This window comes from Rattus rattus, chromosome 18 (assembly GCF_011064425.1).
Source record: "Rattus rattus isolate New Zealand chromosome 18, Rrattus_CSIRO_v1, whole genome shotgun sequence".
Lineage (NCBI taxonomy): Eukaryota > Metazoa > Chordata > Mammalia > Rodentia > Muridae > Rattus > Rattus rattus.
In genome coordinates this window covers 11050982-11078074 of record NC_046171.1, presented here as the reverse complement: position 1 = coordinate 11078074, position 27093 = coordinate 11050982, and the positions used below count along the sequence as shown (strand labels likewise).

The 27093-nt window shown below is 37.3% G+C and overlaps 2 protein-coding genes and 1 pseudogene across 2 annotated transcripts; 1 reads left to right on the top strand and 2 right to left on the bottom strand.

Moving 5' to 3' along the window:
* The first annotated feature begins 1996 nt into the window (after positions 1 to 1996).
* Positions 1997 to 2935, top strand: LOC116887331 (olfactory receptor 2B11-like). Its single transcript, XM_032888924.1, has one exon. It carries the CDS (start codon positions 1997 to 1999, stop codon positions 2933 to 2935), a length of 939 nt encoding a protein of 312 aa, XP_032744815.1.
* Positions 2936 to 14246: 11311 nt separating this feature from the next.
* LOC116887534 (olfactory receptor 2J3-like) lies at positions 14247 to 15182 on the bottom strand. Its single transcript, XM_032889164.1, has one exon. It carries the CDS (start codon positions 15180 to 15182, stop codon positions 14247 to 14249), a length of 936 nt encoding a protein of 311 aa, XP_032745055.1.
* An 8009-nt stretch (positions 15183 to 23191) lies between these two features.
* LOC116887633 lies at positions 23192 to 26567 on the bottom strand (annotated as a pseudogene).
* Between the last annotated feature and the right edge of the window lie 526 nt (positions 26568 to 27093).

Below are 27093 nucleotides of genomic sequence, written 5' to 3'. Positions count from 1 at the left end.
ATTTTAGGCACTGAAAAATGATCGATCCCTAGATTAGCCATAGCTATTAGGAAACTAACACTGAGAAGAATCTTAAAATACAGAAATAAGAGTCTCTTATTGGGAACAGGTGCTGAAGGATTTTCAGACTGGGAACAGCTTGCTAGAGTGCTTATCACAGAGGACTCACTAAGAAGTTGTCCATGCGACTGGTAAGATGGCCTGGCCGTTAAGAACAGTGCCTTCTAGAGGAACTGAATTCTATTCCCCTCATTCACACAGAGATTCGCAATCAATTCCAGTTCCAGGGATTCTTTGCCTTCTTCTGGCCTCTGTGGGCACCAGACCCATGTGTGGTGCACAGGCATACATGCAGGCAGAACAGCCATACCTATGTTTCATTTTTGAAATTTACATTAAAAATAGAAGTTATGGGAATTATTCCCTTAACACATAGGATTTTTCCTTTTTTACAATGTATGCATCTGACCTAGCATAATGTGTAGTCAAAGAACGTAATTCATATCTTAGTTTGAGTTGGACCCTCACAAGGTGACTGTGAGCTTTCAATGAAAAGAAGACTGAGATGTGCTTCTAACCACAAGAAAGTATTCTGCTGAGGAGCGGCTAAATAGCAATAGGAGTAACTCAGGCTCTTCCGTAGAACGTTATCACTGTTAAATATTCATTTTCAGAGATGACTTTTTTATGAAGCATTAATGAATAAAATGTGTTAAGTAATTTTTAGTTTTCAAACATTGTTTTATTCTGTTCCATGATTTTGTTGTATCAGCATTTACTTTAGCTATGAAGTAAGACAATACATCTAGGAAATATAAAATAACTGGGATTTCATTGTTACTCTATCTAAATTAAGACATCCACTGAGAAAAGAGATAGTTGGTGATGAAAAACATATTCACAAAATATGAATAGCAAAAAATCAAAATGTTCCTGATAGTACAGCAAATTTTGTATTAAATAAAGCATTGGGCTCGATTGATCAAGAAATACCTCTATGATAAGAAACATCTTATAAACAAGTTTAGTATAATTTATCATGAATTACTGAATGCCAAACATGCACTAAATAGTTATACAACAAATACTGAAATATCAAAAAAAATTAAAAAAACCAACATTGTAAATGAGGCTTCACTCATCTGGCATATGAATATGGGGCTGTTTATAATTGTACAACATGAAGTAAAAATGTGGTTAACCTACATTGCTCAATCTGAAGTATACAGAGGAGGTATGTTTAGATCTCAAATGTGCTCATTACTCATACGAATGATTTAATCATTCACTCAGGAGATAGAACTGGGCAGACCAGCATTCCAGACGGAGAGTTCAGAGCTCAGAACGCTTTCTACCTATTTCTCGGACTGATTCCTGGAAATGTTTCTATGCTGTCTCAGTGATGCCTTCAGCATGGCTGCTAAAATTAGTTACTCACCTTCATGCCACACGTACCATCAGATAATTAGAAAGCCCCTTTAAAGTTCAGTATCACAAAGAGAGGTTAAATGACCACTTGTCAGATTATTTTCTTTGTGTGCCTCCAGGAGTGTTTATGTACATAAATGGATATGCATACGTGTTTCTGTGCTGTCGGTGTGTTGTGCATATAAAACCCAGAGACTATGTCAAATGTATCTATATTTGATTTCTACCTTATGTTTGGAGACTGTGCCTCCCACTAAACCTGGAGCTCATCGATTCAGCTACAAGAACAGGTCAGCAAGCTCCAAAATATAACCAGATTTTCTTAGCTAGAACTGGGGTTATAGAAATGTTTTTTATTTGAGTACTGAAGAAAATACCCAGGTCCCCTTGCTTGGCACAAAACTCTATATGGACTAAGTTATCAACTAAGCATCACCCATAACATTCCAAATGCAGAATGCTGACGCTGGTTTCTATAGTCAAAACCGATGAATCATAAGGCTTTGCTGTTCCTATAGTACTAACTTTCTTGATACTTCTTTACTATAGGAGAGTCAGACTGCAGAGAATGACACTGATCAATACAAGTCACCCAGAAGAGTTTATTCTACTTGGTTTTGCAGACCGTCCTTGGCTGGAACTTTCTCTCTTTATTATTCTTCTGGTAACATACCCCACAGCCATGATTGGAAACATTGCCATCATTCTGGTGTCCATTTTAGACCCCTGTCTCCACAGCCCCATGTATTTCTTCCTCACCAACCTCTCCTTTCTGGACATGTGCTACACCACAAGCCTTGTGCCTCAGATGCTAACTAACCTTGGGGGCTCCACAAAGACCATCAGCTACATGAGGTGTGCAGTCCAGCTTTATTTCTTCCACACAATGGGGGGTACAGAGTGTATCCTCCTGGCTCTTATGTCCTTTGACCGATATGTAGCCATCTGCAGACCTCTACACTATACCCTCATAATGAATCAGCGTACCTGTCTCCTGTTAGTGTCCACTGTGTGGCTGACTGGAATTTCCTATGCTGTCACAGAGGCCACTGTTACTCTGCAATTGCCTCTATGTGGCCACAATAAAATGGATCACTTAGTGTGTGAGATTCCAGTTCTCATAAAAATTGCTTGTGGTGAAAAAGAAATGAATGAGCTTGCTCTGTCTGTGGTATGCATTTTTCTTTTAGCTGTTCCTCTGTGTTTAATTCTTGCCTCCTATGCTAGTATTGGCCATGCTGTCTTTAAAATCAAATCTTCAGAGGGAAGGAAAAAGGCCTTTGGGACATGTTCCTCTCACCTCATTGTAGTTCTCTTATTCTATGGCCCAGGCATAAGCATGTATCTTCAGCCTCCCTCCTCTATTACAAAAGACCAACCCAAGTTCATGGCTCTCTTCTATGGAGTAGTAACTCCTACACTGAACCCCTTCATCTATACTCTGAGGAACAAGGATGTAAAGGGGGCATTAGGTAATCTATTCAGAAACATTTTCAAGTCAAAGTGAAAACTTACGGACATTATACAAAATAGTTAAGAAACTAGAGACTTTCCTATAACTCATTCTCTATTTAAAGAAAGAAACAAAATTTCACCTGTCTTTCTTTTAAAGCATATTCTTACAAATCCTGTCATATTACTTGATTAACCTTGCTCAGCAATGGTTAATTTTAGGCAACCAATATGCATGCTTTGTCTAGAAAAATTGTTAGAATACTCGTATTGGTGTTAGTACATTAACAAATAGTTACTGTATTACATGATAAAGCAATCATGTAATTTATAATCCACTTATATTATTTTAAGCTAATTCGCGTGAAAGTCACATAGTAAATATTTATCACTGTGCTTTCTAACTTGTCATTTGTGAAGTAAATCTTTAGTGTCTTTAAGTTTTCCTAATTGTTTGTGGGAAGGCTAACAATACAGCTTTTAATAAACTATTTTATAAGATATAGACTTTATTTATGTGAATGCTCATAAAATACACTGACAATATTTTATAGATGTCTTTTCCTATTGGTGCATTTGAATTGGAGTGTGAGGAATAGGTACAATTCAAAGGATTTATACATGATAATATAAACTCCCAAATATGTCAACAAGACTTTTTAGATCATGTGGTAGGTGAGAAATGATGTATCTGTTTTTGCAATCTTAATATAGAATCTACAGATGCTTTGTCTAGAAATTTAACAAATGCACTGCCTAAACCTGCCAACTGTGTTAGTGAAATAATCACTGATTTTTGTTTCATATCCACCATTGTTGAGGTTTTAGGGGCTATCCTCTCTTATAAAAACTAAGGTTTCTATCCCCTCATTGCTCAGTAGATACTATCGTCAACAAAGTGAGGTTGTATTCTAGTCATGATTTTCTTGAACATTTATTTTAAATATCTGAATCAGTTAAAGAGCAAAAAAAGTAACATATGACAAGTAGGAGCCGTTTCTGGGCATAAACTTGTAACAGGATGGAATGTGTTTAAGACCCCTAAAGAATTAGTAATTTGTAATTTGGATTAAAATAGAAGTTGTTTATTTTTTCTAATAGCATTTTTTAATAGGTATGCAATGTCATGCATGGATATTCAAAATCCATGCAACTAACAGTTTAAATAGCTAAAACAGTTCTAGGACTGAGAGTTTAATTTTTATCATGAAATCAGTTACACTTCACTGTAACAAATTGATGGGTTATATAATTATGTGGTATTAGGTAAATTTACAAATAATTAAACAAGGTATACAATTAAGAGCTAAACACTAGCAAAAATGCAAGAAGTGTCAGATTCCTTGGACCTGCTGTAACACACTTTTTCATCATAAAGAGTTGGGTGCTTGGAATTGAACTTGGGTCCTCTGGAAGAGAAGCCAGTGCTTTTAACTGCTAAGCTATCTCTTTTTTTTCTCCATCTTTATTAACTTGGGTATTTCTTATTTACATTTTGATTGTTATTCCCTTTCCCGGTTTCCAGGCCAACATCCCCCTATTTAAATCAGTTCTTGTGACTTTTTTATTAGTTAGTCACACAGCTGTGGTCAAAGGAATTTCAATTCATTGGAAAAGTAAGCAATAAGACCTATCATACAGAATGATGACTAAAATTAGTACTTAGAAAACATCTAAGAGAGTAGATCCTGAAGTTCTTAGTGAAAGAAATATGTGAGAACAGATAAAATGACTGTTTTGAATAAATTATTTTATGATTTACACATATATTAATACAATCATCAAAAGTCATATAATTGTGTTGAATATACTTTACCATACGTGTGGACATTTTTAAATGATAGGAGATAGTGCTGAATTACATGTCTCAAATCATAAATTTTCCATAGTATATGATATTCAGAGATGTTATTAAGATGGTTTAAAATTTAATATTTTTGCTCTATTTGGTGATTGATCAACAGCAAGGAAAGTTGTTTTGGAACCTATTGTAACTCTCATCAATATGAGACACCACAGACCAACAAATAAAAAGCCCGATGTCAGGAATAGATTATCTCCATTGGAGCTGTTGGCAAGTGAGTTCCCATAAGTTCTCAGATATTAGAGACTATTGTCATTGCTCTTGTTTAGCCTCCAGATCTTGATGATAAAACGATGTCCTATTGCTGAAGACATCACATACTTGAGTCACAGAACATGAGGACCTCAGACTACTGTAGACCTGGAAGCTTCATCCCTACTGAATAACTTTCTTAGTTCTAGAAGAAGTAATTATAAATCATGCCCATCTGTGAACCCTGGAGCTACAGTAACTCCTGCCTGGCCATATATCCCCACTGGTGCAATAGTGGCTCAAATATCATGAGAGTAAGCAATGATTTTCTAATTGCTCTCTGACTCTGTCTCTGTCTCTCTCTTTCTCTCTCTCCTTCCCTCCCTCTACCTATTCTTCTCTTTCTCTTCTCCCTTTCTCTCTCCCTCTGTCTCTTACCCTCTCACACAACCCCCAATCTATTTCAAGCTCAGCAATTAGTTTGATGTAGACTGATGTAGAGGAAGAACAGAAAGCAGACAGGCATCTCCAAACACAAAACTGCTCTTTAATTAGAAAAACTGAAGGACCCCCATCTCTCTATGAAGTGGAAAACGGGGTGCACATGGCATTGAATGCTTCGTGTTTTTATAGGATTGAAAAAGAGACTTTGGGAGAGAGATGTAGTTAAGTTCTCCTTCAGCCTCAAAGTGGTAGTACTACTCAAAGAGGTATGTTCATCCTCCAATTAGAAGTATTCAGAACAGATAATTATCCCACAGATAATTAGTGAAGCCAGATTTCCTGTCCAGAGCTTCTCAGTCCACTGGGGTCTTAAGGTCATTAAACCCTTCATAAGCACCCCTAGCCTTAACTTAAACTGGAGTATCATTCTTGCTCAAACACTCTCTTTGTGGATGATATGGTCGTATACGTAAGTGACCCCCAAAATTCCAGAGAACTCCTACAGCTGGAAAACAACTTCAGCAAAGTGGCTGGATATAAAATTAACTCCTATAAATCAGTGTCCGTCCTCTACTCAAAGGAAAAATGGGCTGAGAAAAAAAATTAGGAAAACAACACCTTTCACAATAGTCACAAATATCAAATACCTTGGAGTGACTCTAACTAAGCAAGAGAAAGATCAGTATGACAAGAACGTCAAATCTCTGAAGAAAGAAATCAAAGGAAATAAAAAGTCAACTACTACAAAATAATGTTTTAAAGACTTCCAACTTCACAAATTCTAGTACTATTTAAACTATAATTTTTGTTTATAACTCTTGAGTTATCCTTATTTTCAGTAGGTTTTCATGTCACTCATACTTTAAACATAAATACATAGTGTGTACATCCATGTAGAGCCCTGGAAGTTAGCATGTTTGTTCCCCATGAAAAACCCCAGAGGTAATAAACCTGTGACTATTCAAGTTTGTGATAGCAAGCTCCACAGTAATTACATGTAATATATGTATATATCACCCTATGTTAATTATATGTGTGTTATTAATATGTTAGTTATTAGCATATAACAGCATGTTAATTACATGTAACATACATGTGTTGCCCTCAATTATTTATTTACTTATTATTTTATTATTTATTTACTGAAATAGGCTTTCATGTGTAGAGTGTCTGGCTAGGAACTCAATGTGTACATCGGTTTGACCTCTAACTTCCTTAGTCCTGGCACCACTCTTGTTGGCACCTTAGTCTAGATCCTTTAGATAACCTCTCAGATGTTTTGAATAGATGTGTTCCCCATAGCCTCACATGTTTGAATGCTTTGCCCATGAGAGTGGCACTATTATGAAGTGTGGCCTTGTTGGAGGAAGTGTATCACTGTAAAGACAGGCTCCAAGGTCTCACATAAACGTAAGCTTTGCCCAGTGACAGTCTTCTGCTGCTGCCTTTGGAACAAGATGTAGGACTCTCAGCTCCTTCTCCAGTATTCCTCCATGATAATAATGGATTAAACCTCTGAAACTCTAAGCCAGCCCCAATTAAATGTTTTTCATTATACACGTTGACTTGGCCATAGTGTCTCTTCACAGCAATAAAACCCAAAGAAGACAGCCTCCAAATAACTTACAGTACAGAATACAAAATAAATAATTGTTATATTGTACTTTGATGAAAAAATTAATGGAATTAGTCTATACAGAGTCATTACAGATGTGATATTTTCCAGATACTTTCATTCCTTTGTTGAATCCACAGGTCTGGAACCCATAGACGTAGTGGACCAACAACATATAAAAGTAGTAATGGGCAGAATGATTTCCATAAAGCATTCAGAACAACTGTACACACTTTCTATAGAAATTTTGTGAAAAATAATTTTAAATTATAAAACTTAAAATTAATATATATGTATATATAATATCTTTATATACTGAAGTTGATACCTGCATGAGTAAAACATGATGACATCACAGAATATTTCTCTTATGTCTGTTTACACTCTTTGTACCTGTGTTTTTATATGACTGTATGTGTGTGTGTGCTGTATCTTATAAACTTAAAGTTTATTTTGCAACTATTTGTTCAAATATTGTCAATTTCTAAACTTTTGTTTAAAAACTTTTGTACATTTTCAAGGTTAAATGTGAAGTAATTAAAACTAAGTAAAGTTTGCTTTAAAATCAGGGATTAATTAAGTGACCCCAAGGGTTGGGGATTTAGCTCAGTGGTAGCTGCTAAGCAAGAGAGCAAGGCCCTAAAGGCCCTGGGTTCGGGTCCCCCAGTCCAAAAAAAAAAAAAATAAGTGACCCCCCAAAACACCAGATATCCACTGAATACAACAGGAACAGAATATGTGTTAGTCTAGGTAATGTCTATTTTGGTGTCCTGGAGTTTAAATATTTCATAGGTTTCTAGTTAGGAAAAAAAAAGAAGCAAAGGAATACAAAAGCAAGGGATAACAGGTTCTATTAGTCAAATGACAAAGTCTCCAACAACGTTTGAAATATGGGTCTGAGTATAAGTTCTTAGGGATGTTATTGAGAGGACAGAGAAAGGGCTTCATTTGGTTAACTTTAACAGCCTGAGAAGTTCCCTTCAGCTGCAGGAATCTTGACTCACTCCAAGCTGAGTCTTTTGACTTTGAGGCTGAAAGGAATTTTAGGACTTGCTTATATTAAGATTTTTTTTTAGGATAACCATGAGAGTTTTAAGAAAAATTATTCATGGAAAGCTAGAAGATATCTAGGGGATAAAGAAGTAAGTTCAGAGGAAAAGCACCAGTCAGGAACCATTATAGAATTCAGCCCTGATATAAATCATTTTAATTAATATCTAATTTAACTTATATAGTTTCTTTAGAATACTTTCTTATTATTGCATTAGAGGATACTTAACTAGTCCACTTGTTTTTGTTAGGGTACTCTGAAGTCATAGAACTTATGGAATGTCTCTCTATATATTAGGGGAGTTTATTGTGATGACTTAGAGTCTGTAGTTCAACTAACCTGACCACAGGCGGCTGTGAATCCAAGGATCTAGTAGCTGCTTAGTCGAATGAGAGGAGTGGGTTAAGCTGATCTCCGGTAGAAGTAGGTTTCACCAGGTGTGTTGGCCGGTAGGTGCAAAAGGACAAAATAAAGTGAATCTTCCTTCTTCCAATGTCCTAATGTAGGACTCCAGCAGAGGTGTGGCTCAGTTGGAACGTGTGTTCCACCACGCCTGGATCTAAAACTTGCTTTGTCCCAGGCTGACCTTGAACTCAGAGATCTGCTTCCCTCAGTCTCCTGGAATTAAAGTCATTTACTACCTTGCTTGTTCGTAAGATTTTCATGGTCAGCATGCCTCAAGATCTCCATGTCAAGATCCAGATCAGAGACCTGTCTTCCAGCCTCAAGATCTGGATCACAGGTGTCTTAGTCAGGGTTTCTATTCCTGCACAAACAAGTTGTGGAGGAAAGGGTTTATTCAGCTTACACTTCCACATTGCTGTTCAAAGGAAGTCAGGACTGGAACTCAAGCAGGTCAGGAAGCAGGAGCTGACGCAGAGGTCATGGAGGGATGTTTCTTACTGTCTTGCTTCCCCTGGCTTTCTCAGCTTGATTTCTTGTAGAACCCAAGACCACCAGCCCAGGGATGGCACCACCCACCATGGGCTGGGCCCTCCTCCCTTGATCACCAATTGAGAAAACGCCTTACAGCTGGGCCTCGTGAAGGCATTTCTACAACTGAGGCTCGTTTTTCTGTGATAACTCCAGCTTGTGTCAAGTTGACATACAAAACCAGCCAGTACAACAGGTGTGCCATCCATTTCTGGATTGTAGTTCATTGCGGATGTAATCAAGTTGACTACCAGGAATAACTACCACACCACTCTGTATGTGGAAATATTTATTTGGGGGAAGTTCAAAGGCACCGTTGCCCTCTCTCAGGGCCCAGAGAAAAGTCAAAGGCATTTGGGGGACTCTAAGGGATACCTCTTGGGAAGCAAACAGGATGACAAGAAGGCTACAAAGGAAAGAGGCTTGAAAGGAAGCCTATAAGCTGGAATAACCTGAGAGTTTAGGGGATAGCACACAGAAGAGCCAGAGCTTTGATAGGTGTTATAAGTATAAGGTAATAGTGAACTCGATTCCCTATGTGAGGAAAGAGGAGATAAAAAGTGATGGCCTTTCTTGACAGCAGAGACCAATTTCACAGGTTCCTAATGAATGCGAGTATAAGCCTTTGTCTATCTGCCAGCAATCTTTTACCATATCAGGGTCCAACCAGAGGTGGGCCCAGACTGTCATTTAGGACATTGTCAGTGGCACTGCCATTTTGACGGTTTGGAGTTTAGGACCCAACAATTATGAATTATCGATTTTATTAAATTTTATGTCACTTTACATTTAACTAAAACAGCCTACTTATTTGTAACTCTTAAAAAATTTTCTGTCTAGGACAAAATAAACCATTTTGGAGATTGTAAATGTTCAGGTTATCTTTAGTTAGATTTCCCAATTTTTCCTAGTTCTTAGGAGTTAGTAATCATCACACATAAAGCTAGCTAGAATGTGGTTATACAGCTGATGGTAGTTTACACTTTCTACGTTTTTGGAAACTTTCTTTTCCTCCAGAAAAATTTTCTGTCTATGACGGCTCCAGAATATATGTTTGGGGTTCAGTTTTATATGATGCTTTTGGGACTGACTTTTTAGATCTTACCCTGACACTACCTTCTCCCTTTGGGTGCTGGGATTATCCTGTACATTTATGCAAATGTGAGGGTACTCAAGACACTAATTGACCAATTTCTTCTACGTGTCCCCTGGGTGAGCCAAGCGTCCCTTCTGACCCAGGAATGCTGGATGATTGTTGTTAGATCAAGATCAATGTAGGCTGTTGGGGTGACCTTCCATCACATTGTGTAAAGGTACGTCCCTTTCTACAATGAAAGGTATTTTCGACTGTTAACTGCTATACCAGCAGAGTGCTAAGTGCCGGCAGGATTTTGGTATTGTCATTTCTATGTCCCATCACCAGATTACATATATAAATGCTTATCCTTCTTCACCTGCCCAAAAGATGATTTTCTGCTACTATCGTATTAAAAAGCAAGCTGCCATGGTGAAGGTCAAACAGCCCTCAGTTCCAAAGAGATGGATCAGGTGTTCTTACTGCTGATTGGTTCAGACGGAAATGGGGCTTTTTGTACAAAAAGGACTAATGGCCGGAACCAGAGCAGGAAATACAGACAAAGATTCAGGCAGAGATGAAAGATATATGAGAGATTTGATGAGGGCAGAAGAAAGCAAAAGGGAGATGGTTGGACTGGAAGCATGCAATGAGAACCACGTGGAGAGATGGGATGTCTAATAAGTCAGGATAAGTTCGTTCTTAGCTAAGATACCACCATAGCAAAAAGGTCAGCAGCTTTAATCTACATAGATGCCTCTATGTTTTAATTAAAGTGCAAGCAGAATCCACAAAAGCCCTGCAATACTAGGCAACATGGAATAATAGAAAGAGAACAACCTCTACAGAACACATTGACCTTGAACAATTAAGAGCAGCGATCTTTCTGCAGGAGCGTGAACTGAGCACTAAGACTCTGGAGGCTTGGGGTTTTGTAGGGCGGAAAGGGGAACTTTTTGAGTGGATGGTTCTACCGCAGATTGGTTTCTCTGCAGTCTCAAAGCTGTATATACCAATGGAGGTTTGGTATGTTGATTTTCTTATCAAGAGCTTTCTAGATCCTAAACATGTGCAGATATCAGTGTATCAACTTTCCTGTCTGGGGTTCCTCAGCACCTGAGTCTTTTAGGTCATTTGCCCTTTATTTGGGTTTGTGAAGAAGGCAGATCTGTCTCAGTCAGTGTTCTATTACAGTGAAGAAACTATGGCCATCACAATTCCTATAAATAAAGGGTTTTGTTGGCACTCGATTACAGTTAAATTATCATCTTGGTGGGATGCATGACAACAAGCAGGCAGCCATGTTGCTAAAGAAATAGTTGAAAGTTCTGCACCCAGATCTGTAGGGCACAGGAAGAAAGAGACTTGGAGTTTGAGATGGGCTTTTGAAACTTCAAAGTCCACCTTCAATGACATACTTCCTCTAACAGAGCCACATCCTTTAATCTTTTTAAATAGTGCCATTCCCTACTGACCAGTATTCAAATCCATGAGCCTATAAGGGACCATTTTATTCAAACCACCACAGAACAGTGTGTATGCTGACTTTCTCGAGAGCTTCCTGGATGGTATTTGCTTGCCAATGTTATCAGAATATCAACTTTCCAACCTGGAGTTTCTTAGCTCACCTGAGGCTTTTAGGTCATTAGCCCTGTAGTTGGGTTTCTTAATGAGGCACCTGTACATTGTTGGGTGTGGCGTTCCCCTGATACTGCTGTTCTTTGGGTGGGAGACAACAAGTATCTCTTATCTTTGACTTCTTTATGATCAGGAGTTTATAAAATTCCTACACTAAGGGATTAGCAAGGTCACAGGACAAGTAGCTAAAAAGTGAAGAATTAGACATTTGAGGTTAAGGGTCAGAAGGAAAACATCAAATAGTAGATTAAATTATTTTAAATATAAAGACAACCAATGTACCTTCAAAGTTTCAAAAGGAAACAAAAATCTAAGCTTTTAGAGTATCAAAAACAATGAAATACGCAAATAAAAAAAAGTCTAGACCAAAATGCCTTCCAAACAAACTAGATACCTTAAACCAAATACTTTGAAGGCAGATCAAAAGAGGTATCTATAAAATTATGATCCTTAACTGCACAGCCAAGATAAAAATATGGACAGTTGGTGAAATCAAAGGAGGTCTAGTGCCCTGGAAATAACTCACTAACAAGCTACCTGAGGAAATAAGGCCGGATGACCTGAAAGCAGTAGGTCTGGGCCTATATCTGGCTTCCATTCAGGTGATTCCTCCAGTGGACAGGATCCTTCTTGGAATACCACACTGGACACAAGAAACACAGCTCAAATCTCAATAGGACTAAGAAATAGTTTATTGTAGAGCCATTTTCAGTGACCATGGCCCAGGAACACAAATTTGGGTTATTCCAAATTCGTGTTTCAGAACGAAAGCAATTTCATGAAGGTTTTATACTTTTACAGATCAAAGAAATTCACAAATCAAGGCAATATTAAAATATACTGGTGAGAACAACAGAGATGATTTTACGATAGGATGCCTGATTTTCTATAGTATGAAGATGTTATCTGCCGACATTAGCTTTTTCATTGGCAGAAGCTAGTAGTCTCATATTTAAGAGATTAAAATGGGTATTTGTCTACTAGTCACAATACAGAATTTTAGTTCCGACACAAAAGTAGACAACAAGTGACTGATAGGGTGGGAGGTTGGGAGTAGGTTAGGTTGTAAAGCTGGTCCCAGGTGAAGTAACTAGAGTATTCGAGGAACAGATCATATAAGTTTTAATATATAATAGGAAATCATCAGAATATATCTGTGGTCAGAGCAAGCTGGCCATCTAGACTATCAGCATCAGTGATATATGAATGCAATGAGAGGCGTTGCCTCAATAAATAGAAATAGAAAGCAATTGAAGGAGACACCTGAAATTAACCTTGTGCCTTCAAATTTATGTGCACAAACATGTTTCTGCATACATGTGATCACACATACAGACATGCGTGCACTTTCCACACATGCATATCCAAATACATTTACTAGAACTACAAATGATCTGAACTGTGTAGTCAACACTGTCATAGGATAAAAGTCACTTTACAAAAGCCAGTTGCACTGACAGTGGCATTCAAAACCATACAACAGTCAAAGGTCAATTTAGCTATATATATACAGAGAACACTTGAAATGAATTAAAAATATGTTTCTGTATAAGAATCATAAAGTGCTTTGTGTGGCCAGTTCTCAAATTGTTCCATAAATTTAATCTAATATCCATAAAAACTCAAGGAGTCAAATTTGGTTTAAAAAAATCAACAACAAGCAAAACAAAGTTTTATTTTCCCTAAAACAAAAAATTGGGCTTTCTGAAAATATTTTTAAAAGAACAAAAAACCTAGAGACTGTAAGGAGACATTTATAATACTGGAAGGCTAATTTATCAAGGACATTGATTTGATCAAGACATTCTTTCTCTCTCTTCATATATATATGTGTGTGTGTGTGTGTGTGTGTGTGTGTGTCTGTGTGCATGTGTCTGTGTATAGAATAGTATAATACATATAATATAATATAATATATCTTACATTATATAACCCTAACAGTATATATGCCTAAAAGCACAAAATACCCCCTGTTTATGTGCAATTCTGTATGAATTGAACAGCAATAATGCTAGGCATTTTAATATTTTTATTTAAAACATAATGTCCCATATTAAGGAACTATAATATAATGGTATTTTTTAAAAAAGATATTGAGATGTAGGGAGAAATGTAAGTTACCCTGATTAATTCATTTAATCTAATTTTCCATGCCACTATGCTCACTAAAGCATGTTTAGTGATTCTTTTTGCTTTATTTTATTTATTAACATCTGCCACTCAACTAGCAGTAGACATTTCTATTCAAAAGTTATTGCCAAATCTTCTGGGATTATTTTAGAATTGACTTTAATTTATTAGCACATGCAACATGACAAATCAACTTTTATACATGTATTTTCTCTTTTATCTTAGATTGCAATTTCATCCATAAGATGGTTCTAGTAGATCAATGGGAATATCACATCCAATAATATAATCCAATCTCCTCAAATAATTTAATCTCTCTTTTATGTTTTATGGTTCAGTGTCCAAGAAAGACTGTAAAAGAGTAAAGTATTTTTAATGATGGTTCAGACCTTATCAAAGACGGCACAGTGGGAGGCTTCTCTCATCAATCCCTCTCATACCTACGCAGCCTCCTTATTGCCCCTCTCACATCTTTGTTTCTTAGAGTATAAATGAGAGGGTTGAGGCTAGGTGTTACAACGGTATAGAAGAGGGCAATGAACTTGGCATGATCTTGAGAACTTTTTGTTGAGGGCTGAAGATAAATGCACATGATTGGAATGAAAAAGAGAGAAACAACAGTAAGATGGGCTCCACAGGTCCCAAAAACTTTCTGAAGTCGAGCAGTTGATTGCATTTTCAGGACAGTCCATGCAATGGCACCATAGGAGCTCAGAATGAGAATAAGTGGTACGACAACAAAAATAGCACTCATAACCATGAGGGTCAGCTCATTTGCATGGATATCCACACAGGACAACTGCAACAGTGCTGGCACTTCACAGAAGAAGTGGTCCACTTGGCGATGGCCACACAGGGGTACCCAGAAGGTAAAGGAAGAATGAAGTGCTGAGGTGGTAAAGCCACATACCCAGGATGCTGCAGCCAGGAGTTGACAGAAACGAGGATTCATAAGGACAGAGTAATGCAAGGGTTTGCACACAGCTGCATAGCGGTCATAGGACATCACCACCAACAGAACACACTCCGTGGTACCCAGAGCAAGGACAAAATAGAGTTGGAGCATGCAACCAGCGTAAGAGATCGTCTTCTCTGGACCCCAGAGGTTGAACAGCAGCTGAGGGACAGAGCTCGTGGTGTAGCAGAGATCCAGAGCAGAGAGGTTTGAGAGGAAGAAGTACATAGGGGTGTGCAGGTGGGAATCTAGGTGTGACAAGATGATGATGAAGAGATTGCCTGTCAGCGTCATCATGTAGAAAATCAATATCACCACAAAGAGAACAACTTCAAGATGAGGCCATTTAGAAAATCCTAGAAAAATAAAGTACCCTTCCCAACTTGCATTGAAATTTTCCACCATTGCTCATCTTCTCTTTTGTTTTATCCTCGGTTCTAGAAAATATGGAGAGATAGTTGCAGTGAATAATTTAAAAAAACAAATTATTAGCAAGCTTGTATATATTTATGTATACGTATATGTAGCTATTCATATACTCATGAATAGAGCTCATATTCATATCACTGATTTTTCATACATGCGAAGTATATGCTTAATATATAAATTTTATATTATTAATTATTAAAATGATTAATAATATATTGATATAAAAAGTCAATAAGTGATGAAAGCAAACAGTTCTTAATTACTAGAAGCAAAATTATTGATAAATGGCACTACTAACAGAAGACGATGCAAATCTAGTTAGTAAGTTTTCTAAGGGACAATATAATTATACAGTCTATATCATCCTATCACAAATCACTTATTAATTACAAATTGAAAATTAGGAAATTGAACGATACAGATCTGGTGGATTCCTTCATAATCATGTGAATCAAGAGAATCTCACCAGTTTTTTGACAAATACTATATAGCTGGTTTTGGAATATTTTGAACAGGACATCACGTCATTGAACTGATATTTCTGCCTAGAAGATTCCAACAATAAAATCATAAGAAATAGATGATTATGGATGATATGATGATGGTACATTATATATAGATGATAGTTTGAAAAATAAAAGGTGATAAAAGACAAATGACTGATAGATATTGAGTGGATAGATGGACACATGGTAGATGATAGAATGATAATAGAGAAATCACAGCCTTTTATTAAAAAGTCTGTGCTAAGGTACTATACAGCTAAAGGTAAATGATTTTTTCAGTGCTTTTATAATTGCTCTGCAAGTTTAGAGAATTCTTCAATAAAATTCTATCAATAGGAAGTTTAAAATAATTTTATGTTTTATATGGATGTTTATACTTTTACAGAAAATTAACATAGTAAGTGTGGACTTCTCATTCATTTTAGGGTAACAGCTGAGTAAATGATAATGGAATAAATGTCTAAATTGGATTTGGAAGGTAACTTACTGCTAACAAGGTAAATGTCTTCAAATTTGTATTTATATGAAGATTGGAAATGTAAGAATTGTTTTCTTGGAACTGTCCAGGCAATAATACCTGCAGAGGAAACATATCTCATTGAGCAGAAATTTCTAATTATTTATGTAAAGTGAAATATGCTAATCCAGTTAGATGTGGTACAGAAATAAGCTTATTTATTGATCTGTTTATTTGCACTAAAGACTACTTATAACCAAGAAACAGAACTTAAATAGAAATATAAACAAAGAGACCCATGAACACATCAATTCCTGAATAATATTTAAATGGCAAAACTGATAAATTGTAAAAAGTGTGCTCAAATGCTGCCTAGGGACCACAGAAACATTGGGAACATTAAATTTGGACTTGATAATAAAACACGGTTTAATACTGTAATTCTTAAGACTATCTGTAATGTAAACAGTCACTTTCTATAACACAGTGACCATTCAGGACAATAACTCAGACACACTGTGAGTGGAATTTTCTTAAAAGTAATAATCAAATAATACCAGTAATGTAATAAGCCAAGTAAATCCCTTTAGGGAGAGCTCACGGCCACTTGAAGGTCACTCAGGATTTTCTAAGAGGTCTCTGTGAAATTCTCTTGAACAGAGCATTACCCACCATGAGAAACTGCAGTTACTTGCTTTTAGGGAGGCGTGGTCTTTCTTATACGCAGCCACCTCTGCAACTTCATAAACTAACTAACCAAGTGGCAGCTGTGAGGTCTCTATATCGCATCTTTGGCATTTTCACCAAGAGATCTTTCACAGAAGCTATGTGATAAGGAACAAAACTTATTAGACACAAGAAAGAAAATGTAAGAACTTGTGGTTTTATTTTCTTATTATCAGAAGTGAGGGAAGTAGAGGTTTTACCAAAAATCGTTTTTAATCACCTGAGGATAAATTCCCTTTTCTTGTTGGAAGCCAGAATCATAGAAGAAGGGGTGATGGTCATTCTCCACCCTCATCACTAGCCATCATGAGCCTAGGACTCTCATCTCTAACATTAACTAGTTAGTGTTCAAGCAGTGCTGGTTCATCCTCTCCCGTCCCTTGCCTTACCATATTCTATGCGCTGTCATTCGCCATCCTTCACCCGTAAGGCTGACTGTCTGGCTGGACTTAGTCTCTCTGAAGGCACCAGCATGAGCAGTTGACTCTCTTCCTGACTTACTACATCATGCTCAGAGAGCAGAGGCTCTGTGGTAATCATTTAATACTGCCGCGACTCATAAAGGAATTGTTCGTAGCCAAAAGAGAAAATAAGGACCATCAGTGCATTAAGGGATGGTCCTTTTCTATGATCGAATGAGGTTTATGGAAATAATGACAAATCTGACTTGGTTTCTTTGACTGGGCTAATAGGAGTATAAATCCCAAAGAGTCAATTAATGCTCTATAAGGAATTGTATTGTTTAGTCCTTTTCCCAGAAATAACTTTCCCATGACAGCACATTCACTGTGACACGAATGCTATAGATGAACAACTGAGAAAATCTACTCTATGATGTGTTTACAGAAGAAGAAGACTTGTCCCTAGTTATTTGAATTATTTTTCCTCATTGAAAATGTGAAAGATAATCTTGTTTCAGGGTAGGGAAAGACATCCAATATTTTATTAAAAACAAAATTATCTTTGCTTCATTTAAACTGAGCTCTTTTTTCAATCTATCGGTGTGTAAAGCTTCGTGTGTGTAAAAAGTCAGTTCACCACATGTTACCTGTTATTGGCATTATATTTTAATTAAAATCAGTGTTTTATTTATCAATTCTCCCTTTTCTTTTTTCTCTTTTTTTATTGGATATTTCTTTATTTACATTTCAAATGTTATTCCCTTTCCCAGTTTCCTGTCCGAAAGCTCCCTATCCCCTCTCTCACCGATTCTTCTATAAGGATGTTCCCCTTTCCATCCACATCCACTTAATGCACCCCCACATTCCCTTACACTGGGGGTCCAACCCTGGCAGGACCAAGGGCTTCTCCTTCCATTGGTGCCCAACAAGACCATCATCCTCTGCTACGTATGCAGTTGGAGCCATGTCTATGTATAGTCTTTGGGTAGCAGTTTAGTCCCTGGGAGCTCTGGTTGGTTGGCATTGTTGTTCTTATGGGGTTGCAAACCCTTCAGCTCTTTCAATCCTTTCTCTAATTCCTCCAACAGGTTTCTTGTTTTCAGTTCAGTGGTTTGCTGCTAGCATTCGCCTCTGTATTTGATGTGTTCTGGATGTGTCTCTCAGGAGAGATCTATATTCGGTTCCCGTCAGCATACAATTCTTGGCTGACTCAATCTTATCTAGTTTTGGTGGCTGAATACATAAGGGCCACATGAAAGGCAGGCTCTGAGTGGCTGATCCTTCAGTCTCTGGTCTACACTTTGCCTCCATATCCACTCCATAGATATTTTTGTTCGCTTTTTTTGAGGAGTGCATTTTAGTCATCCTTCTTCTCAGCTTCATGTGGTCTATGAGTTGCATCTTGGGTAATTCGAACTTTTAGGCTAATATCCACTTATCAGTGTGTGTTTTCTGTGATTGGGTTACCTCACTCTGGATATTTCCTAGCTCCATCCATTTGGATAGCTATATAGTTTTTTTTTTTTAATCGCTATTGCTATGTAATACTGCTTGAGGTCAGAAATGGTGATTCCCCCAGAATTTTTTATTGTTCAGAATAGTTTTACCTAGTTTGGGTTTTTTGTTATTCCAAATGAATTTGCAAATTGCTCTAACTCCATGAAGAATTGAGTTGGGATTTTGATGGGGATTGCACTGAATATGTAGATTGCTTTTGATAAAATGGCAATTTTTATTATATTAATTCTGCCAATCCATGAGTCTGGGGGAATCACCATCCCTGACCTCAAGCAGTATTTCAGAGCAATACGATAAAAACTGTATGGTATTGGTACAGAGACAGTCAGATAGATCAGTGGAATAGAATTAAAGACCCAGAAATGAACCCATAAACCTATGGTCACTTGATCTTTGACAAAGGAACTATAACCACCCAAGGGAAAAAAAGATAGCATTTTCAACAAATGGTGCTGGTTCAACTGGAGATCAGCATGTAGAAGAATGTAAATCGATCCATGCTTATCACCCTGTACAAAACTTAAGTCCAAGTGGATCAAGGACCTCCACATCAAACCACATGCACTCAAACTAATAGAAGAAAAATTGGGGAAGAGTCTCGAACATATGGGCACTGGAGAAAATTTCCTGAACAAAATACCAATGGCTTTTGCTCTAAGATCAAGAATCGACAAATGGGACCTCATAAAACTGCAAAGCTTATATAAGGCAAAGGACACTGTCATTAGAACAAAACATCAACCAACGGATTGGGGAAAATTCTTACCAGTTTTACTACTGAGAGAGGACTAACAGTCAAAATATTCAAAGAACTCAAGAAATTAGACTCCAGAGAGCCAAATAACGCTATTAAAAATGGGGTAAAGAGCTAAATGAAGAATTCTCCTCTGCTGAATATTGAATGGCTAAGAAGCACCTAAAGAAACGTTCAACATCCTTAGTCATCAGGGAAATGCAAATCAAATCAACCCTGAGATTCAACCTCACACCAGTGAGAATGGCTAAGATCAAAAACTCAGGTGATAGCAGTACTGGCCAGGTTGTGGAGAAATAGGAACACTCCTCCATTCTTGGTGGGATTGCAGACTGGTACAACCACTCTGGAAATCAGTCTGGAGGTTCCTCAGAAAATTGGACATTGAACTGCCTGAGGACCCAGCTATACCTCTCTTGGGCATATACCCAAAAGATGCTCCAACATATGACAAAGACATATGTTCCACTATGCTTATAGCAGCCTTATTTATAATAGCCAGAAGCTGGAAAGAACCCAGGTGCCCTTCAACAGAGGAATGGATTAAAAAAATGTGGTACATCTACACAATGGAGTACTACTCAGCTATCAAATACAATGACTTCATGAAATTCATAGGCAAATGGCATGAACTAGAAAATATCATCCTGAGTGAGGTAACCCAATCACAGAAAACTCACATGGTATGCACTCACTGATAAGTGGATATTAGCCCAAAAGCTGGAATTACCCAAGATGCAATCCATGGACCTCATAAAGCTCAAGAATAAGGATGAGCAAAATTCAAATTCTTCACTCCTTAAAAGGGGGAACAGAAATATCCATAGGAGGGGATATTGAGGCAGAGTTTAGAGCAGAGACTGAAGGAATTGCCATTCAGACCCTGCCCCACATGTGATATATATATCCACCAAAACTAGATAATATTGGTGAAGCTAAGAAATGCATGCTGAAAGCAACCAAATATAGATCTCTCCTGAGAGACACATCCAGAGCATGTCAAATACAGAGGTCAATGCTAGCAGCAAACCACTGAACTGAGAATGGCACCCTCTTTGGGGGGATTAGAGGAAGAATTGAAAGAGCTGAAGGGGCTTGCAACCCCATAAGAACAACAATGCCAACCAACCAGAGCTTCTAGGGACTAAACTACTATGCAAAGACTATACATGGTCTGACCCAGGGCTCCAACTGCATATGTAGCAGGGAATAGCATTTTGGGGTCATCAGTGGAAAGGGAAGCCCTTGGTCCTCCCAAGGTTGGACCCCTGATGACGCCTGTGCCATCACTGTGAGAATATCAGGCATAGGTCTGCGGGATTGAAAGAAAACATGTAAACAGGTCACCCATTTTTAGAGAATGCCACCAAGGCTTTACTGAGATCTCCTTATATGCCAGAGGCAAAAGCCATGGAAAAACAATAAGGCAGGTGAAAATCCCCACTCAGGAAAACAGGAAAAGTCTGTGTGGTGGAAAGTCCCGGGCCCAATCAGGGGCATAAACAACTTCTTAACAACAACAAGCTGGAATGCTCGGTGGGGAGGAAGGGTGCCATGGAAAGTCCAGGCCACAAATCAGGGGCTAAGAGCAGCTGTCAAGGTGTAAACAACTTCTTGCTATAGCAGGCCAAAAGGCTCAGCAAGGGGGAAGAGAAACACCCCAAGGTAAGGCCCACCAGACCCCCAGTGCAGGTGAATGTCAGGGGGTTGTTGAGGGGGGATCGATGGGGAAAACACCTTTACGGGGTGTGGAAGGGGATGGGGGCTTATGAACAAGAAACTGGGAAAGGGAATAACATTTGATATGTAAATAAAAATATCCAATAAAACAAATGGAAAAAATGTCCACACTTATGGTAAAGTATACTCAACACAATTATATGAATTTTGGATGATTGTATTAATATATGTGTAAAGCATAAAATAATTTATTCAAGACAGACATTTTATCTGTTATCACATATTTCTTTCAGTAAGAACATTCAGGATCTACTCTCTTAGATGTTTTCTAAGTACTAATTTTAGTAATCATTCTGTACAATTTGTCTTATTGCTTACCATTTCAATGAATTGAAATTTTGTAACATTTTAATAAAATACCCTCATTTGCTTTTAAGTGCCCAACCCTGAGTTCTACCCTCACTAATTCTTCTGATCATTCCTTTGTCCACAGCTGTGTGACTACCTAATAAAAAAAATCACAAGAGATGAGGTTTAAAGAGATAGCTTAGCAGTTAAAAGCACTGGCTTCTCTTCCAGAGGACCCAAGTTCAATTCCAAGCACCCAACTCTTTATGGTGAAAAAGTGTGTTACAGCAGGTCCAAGGAATCTGACACTTCTTGCATTTTTGCTAGTGTTTAGCTCTTTATTGTATAATTTGTTTGATTATTTATAAATTTACCTAATACCACATAATTATATAACCCATCAATTTGTTACAGTGAAGTGTAACTGATTTCATGATAAAAATTAAACTCTGAGTCCTAGAACCGTTTTAGCTATTTAAACTGTTAGTTGTGTAGATTTTGAATATCCATGCATGAAATTGCATACCTATTAAAAACTGCTATTGTAGAATAATTAAACAACTTATATTTTAATCCGAATTACAAATTACTAATTCTTTAGGGGTCTTAAACACATTCCATCCTGTAACAAGTATATGTGCAGAAATGGCTCCTAGCTGTCATATGTTACTTTTTTTTTTTGCTGTTTAACTGATTCAGATATTTAAAATAAATGTTAAAAAAATCACGAATAGAATACAACCTCACTTTGTTGATGATAGTATCTACTGAGCAATAAGAGGATAGGAAACCTTAGTTTTTATGAGAGAATAGCCCCTAAAACCTCAACAATGGTGGATATGAACCAAAAATCAGCAATTAGTTTATTAACACAGTTGGCAGGTTTAGGTAGTGCATTTTTTAAATTTCTAGACAAAGCATCTGTAGTTTCTATATTAAGATTGCAAAAACAGACAAATCATTTCTCACCTACCACATGATCTAAAACATCTTGTTGACATATTTGGGAGTTTATCTTATCATGTATAAATCCTTTGAATTGTACCTATTCCTCACACTCCAATTCAAATGCACCAATATGTAAAGACATCTATAAAATATTGTCAGTGCATTTTATGAGCATCCACATAAATAAAGTCTATGTCTTATAAAATAGTGTATTAAAAGCTGTCGCTATATTGCTAGCCTTCCCACAAACAATTAGGAAAACTTAAAGACAGTAAAGATTTACTTCACAAATGACAAGTTAAAAAGCCAGTGCTGAATGTTTACTATGTGGCTTTCATGTCAATTAGCTTCAAATAATATAAGTGGATTATAAATTACATGATTGCTTATCATGTAATACAGTATCTATGTGTAAATGTACTAAAACAAATACAAGTATTTCAACAATTTTTCTAGGCAAAGCATGCATCTTGGTTGACCAAAATTAACCATTGCCTAGCATAGTTAATCAAGTAACAAGACAGGATTTGTAAGAACATGATTTTTTAAAAAAAGAAAGGTGAAGTTTTGTTTTTGTTTTTAATAGAGAATGAGTTATAGGAAAAGCCTCTAGTTTGTTAACTACTTTGTATAATGTCTGTAAATTTTCACTTTGACATAATAATGTTGCTGAATAGGTTACCTAATGCCCCCTTTACATCCTTATTCCTCAGAGTATAGATGAAGGGGTTCAGTGTAGGAGTTACTACTCCATAGAAGAGAGCCATGAACTTGGGTTGGTCTTTTGTAATAGAGGAGGGAGGCTGAAGATACATGCTTATGCCTGGACCATATAACAAGAGAACTACAATGAGGTGAGAGGAACATGTCCCAAAGGGCCTTTTCCTTCCCTCCAAGAGATTTGATTTTAAAGACAGCATGGCCAATACTAGTATAGGAGGCAAGAATTAAACACAGAGGAACAGCTAAAAGAAAATGCATACTACAGACAGAGCAAGCTCATTCATTTCTCACAAGCAATTTTTATGAGAACTGAATTGACACACTAAGTGATCCATTTTATTGTACACATAGGGAGGCAATTGCAGAGTCAGCAGTGGCCTCTGTGACAGCATAGGAAATTCCAGTCAGCCACACAATGGACACTAACAGGAGACAGTTACGCTGATTCATTATGAGGGTATAGTGTAGAGGTCTGCAGATGGCTACATATCGGTCAAAGGACATAACAGCCAGGAGGATACACTCTGTACCCCCCATTGTGTGGTAGAAATAGAGCTGAATTGCACAACTCATGTAGCTGATGGTCTTTGTGGAGCCCCCAAGGTTAGTTAGCATCTGAGGCACAATGCTTGTGGTGTAGCACATGTCCAGAAAGGAGAGGTTGGTGAGGAAGAAATACATGGGGCTGTGGAGACAGGGGTCTAAAATGGACACCAGAATGATGGCAATGTTTCCAATCATGGCTGTGGGGTATGTTACCAGAAGAATAATAAAGAGAGGAAGTTCCAGCCAAGGACGGTCTGCAAAACCAAGTAGAATAAACTCTGGGATTTGTATTGATCAGTGTCATTCTCTGCAGTCTGACTCTCCTAGCATAAAGAAGCATCAAGAAAGTTAGTATTATAGGAACAGCAGCCCTATGATTCATCGGTTTTGACTATAGAAACCAGCTGCCAGCATTCTATTTGGAATGTTGGGTGATGTCAGTTGATAACTTAGTCCATATAGAGTTTTGTGCCGCTAAGGACCTGTATTTTTTCAGTACTCCAAATAAAAAACATTTTATAACCCCAATTTGTAGCTAAGAAAATCTGGTTATTTTTTGGAGCTTGCTGACCTGTTCTTGTAGCTGAATCGATGAGCTCTAGGTTTAGTGGGAGGCACAGTCTCCAAACATAAGGTAGAAATCAAATATAGATACATTTGACATAGTCTCTGGGTTTTATATGCACAACACACCGACAGCACAGAAACATGTATGCATATCCATTTATGTACTATGCACTCCTGGAGGCACACAAAGAAAATAATCTGACAAGTGGTCATTTAACTTCTCTTTGTGATACTGAACTTTAAAAGGGCTTTCTAATTATCTGACGGTAGGTGTGGCATGAAGGTGAGTAACTAATTTTAGCAGCAATGCTGAAGGCATCACTGAGACATCATAGAAACGTTTCCAGGAATCAGTCAGAGAAATGGGTAGAAAGCGTTCTGAGCTCTGAACTCTCCGTGTGGAATGCTGGTTTGCCCAGTTCTATCTCCTGAGTGAATCATTAAATCGTTCATATGAGTAATGAGCACATTTGAGATCTAAACACACCTCGACTTTATACTTGAGATTGAGCAATGTATGTTAACCACATTTTTACTTCATGTTGTACAATTATAAACAGCCCCATATTCATAAGCCAAACGAGTGAAGCCTCATTTACAATGGTGTTCTTTTTTCTTTTTCTTTTGTTTAGGTATTTAGGTATTTGAATAACTATTTAGTGCATGTTTGGCATTCAATAATTCATGATAACTATAGTCAAATTATTTATAAGATGTTTCTTATCATAAACATACAGCTTATTATTGAGCTCAATGCTTTATTTAATAAAAATTTGCTGTAGTATCAGGAACATATTGATTTTTTGCTATTCATATTTTGTGAACATGTTTTTCATCACCAATAATCTTTTGTCGGCAGATGTCTTAATTTAGATAGAGTAACATTGAAATCCCAGTTACTTCATATTTCCTAGATGTATTATCTTACTTCATAGCTAAAGTAAATGCTGATACAACAAAATCATGGAACAGAATAAAACAATGTTTGAAAACTAAAAATTACTTTTTACACATTTTATTCACTAATGTTTCATAAAAATGTCATCTCTGAAAATGAATATTTAACAGTGATAACGTTCTACAGACGAGCCTGAGTTACTCCTATTGCTATTTAGCCGCTCCTCAGCAGAATACTTTCTTGTGGTTAGAAGCACATCTCAGTCTTCTTTTCATTGAAAGCTCACAGTCACCTTGTGAGGGTCCAACTCAAACTAAGATATGAATTACGTTCTTTGACTACACATTATGCTAGGGTCAGATGCATACATTGTAAAGGAAAATCCTATGTATTGTGGAATAATTCCCATAACTTCATTTTTAATGTAAATTTCAAAAATGAAACATAGGTATGGCTGTTCTGCCTGCATGTATGCATGTGCACCACACATGGGTCTGGTGCCCATAGAGGCCAGAAGAAGGCAAAGAATCCCTGGAACTGGAATTGATTGCGAATCTCTGTGTGAATGTGGGGAATAGAATTCAGTTCCTCTAGAAGGCACCGTTCTTAACGGCCAGGCCGTCTAACAAGTTGCATGGACAACTTCATAGTGTGTCCTCTGTGATAAGCACTCTACCAAGCTGTTCCCACTCTGAAAATCCTTCAGCACCTGTTCCCAGTAAGAGACTCTTATTTCTGTATTTTAAGATTCTTCTCAGTGTTAGTTTCCTAATAGCTATGGCTAATCTAGGGATAAGCAGTACTAATTTCTGATGATGTATTAGACTAAATTCTTACTTCAGGAGAAGCTCTATGTTGTAGAAGAAATATGAATAAGAGCATTGGGTCTATTACTCTGAATATAAAATAGTTATTTCCAGAAACATAACTATGGAGTTTACTGAATACAGTTTACATAGCATTACTACAATCAATTTTCTTTTTTTAAAAAGATTTATTTATTTATGTGAGTACACTGTAGCTGTCTTCAGACACACCAGGAGAGGGCATCGGATCCCATTGCAGATGGTTGGGAGCCACCATAAGGTGTCTGGAACGTCCAGAAGAACAGTTAGTGGTCTTAATAACTGAGCCATCTCTTCGGCCCCTATCATCAGTTTTCAAACATGAGTAATCCATTAGCTTTGTTTTTTAAAAGAGTAATTTTAGTCTTACTCTTTAAAATTCTTTCATAATTAATTTTATCTCACTCTCATATCGGTTTGTACTGTACCTTCCCCTTCCCACATCTCTTGAGACAAATGGGCCTTACCTTCTTATTCTGTCTTCAGGTTTTTCAAAAAAATATTTTTAGTTATTTTTATTATCTATCACGGTACACTTATTGAATTCAATGACTTTTAATATTTTTTATTTTTCTGTCATAAAGTATTTACTGACCATGCCCTCACTTCCTCCCCTCCTCCCAGTTCCCGTCCACGCCTCCCCTCTCTCCTAAATCTATAGCTCCTATATTTTCCTTCAGAAAAGAACAAGTCTCCAAGTGACATCAATTACCACAGCATAACAAGATGGAATGAGACTAGACACAGACCCTTATATCAAGGCCAGACAATGCAACCCAGTAGGAGGAAAAGGGCCCCACAAGCATGCAAAACACTTAAGGGTCCCACATTCTCACTATTACAAGTCCAACAAAAAATGGATGGAGCTAGAAATAAAATTATCTCAGGCAAGGCAACCCAGATGCAGAAAGACAAGCATGATATACACTCATTTATAAGTGGATATTAGCTGTTAAGTAAAGAATAGTCA

What these genes read in the sequence shown, in the direction of transcription:
- LOC116887331 (XM_032888924.1), top strand. Translation starts at nt 1,997, where the DNA reads ATGACACTGATCAATACAAGTCACCCAGAAGAGTTTATTCTACTTGGT.
- LOC116887534 (XM_032889164.1), bottom strand. Translation starts at nt 15,182, where the DNA reads ATGGTGGAAAATTTCAATGCAAGTTGGGAAGGGTACTTTATTTTTCTA.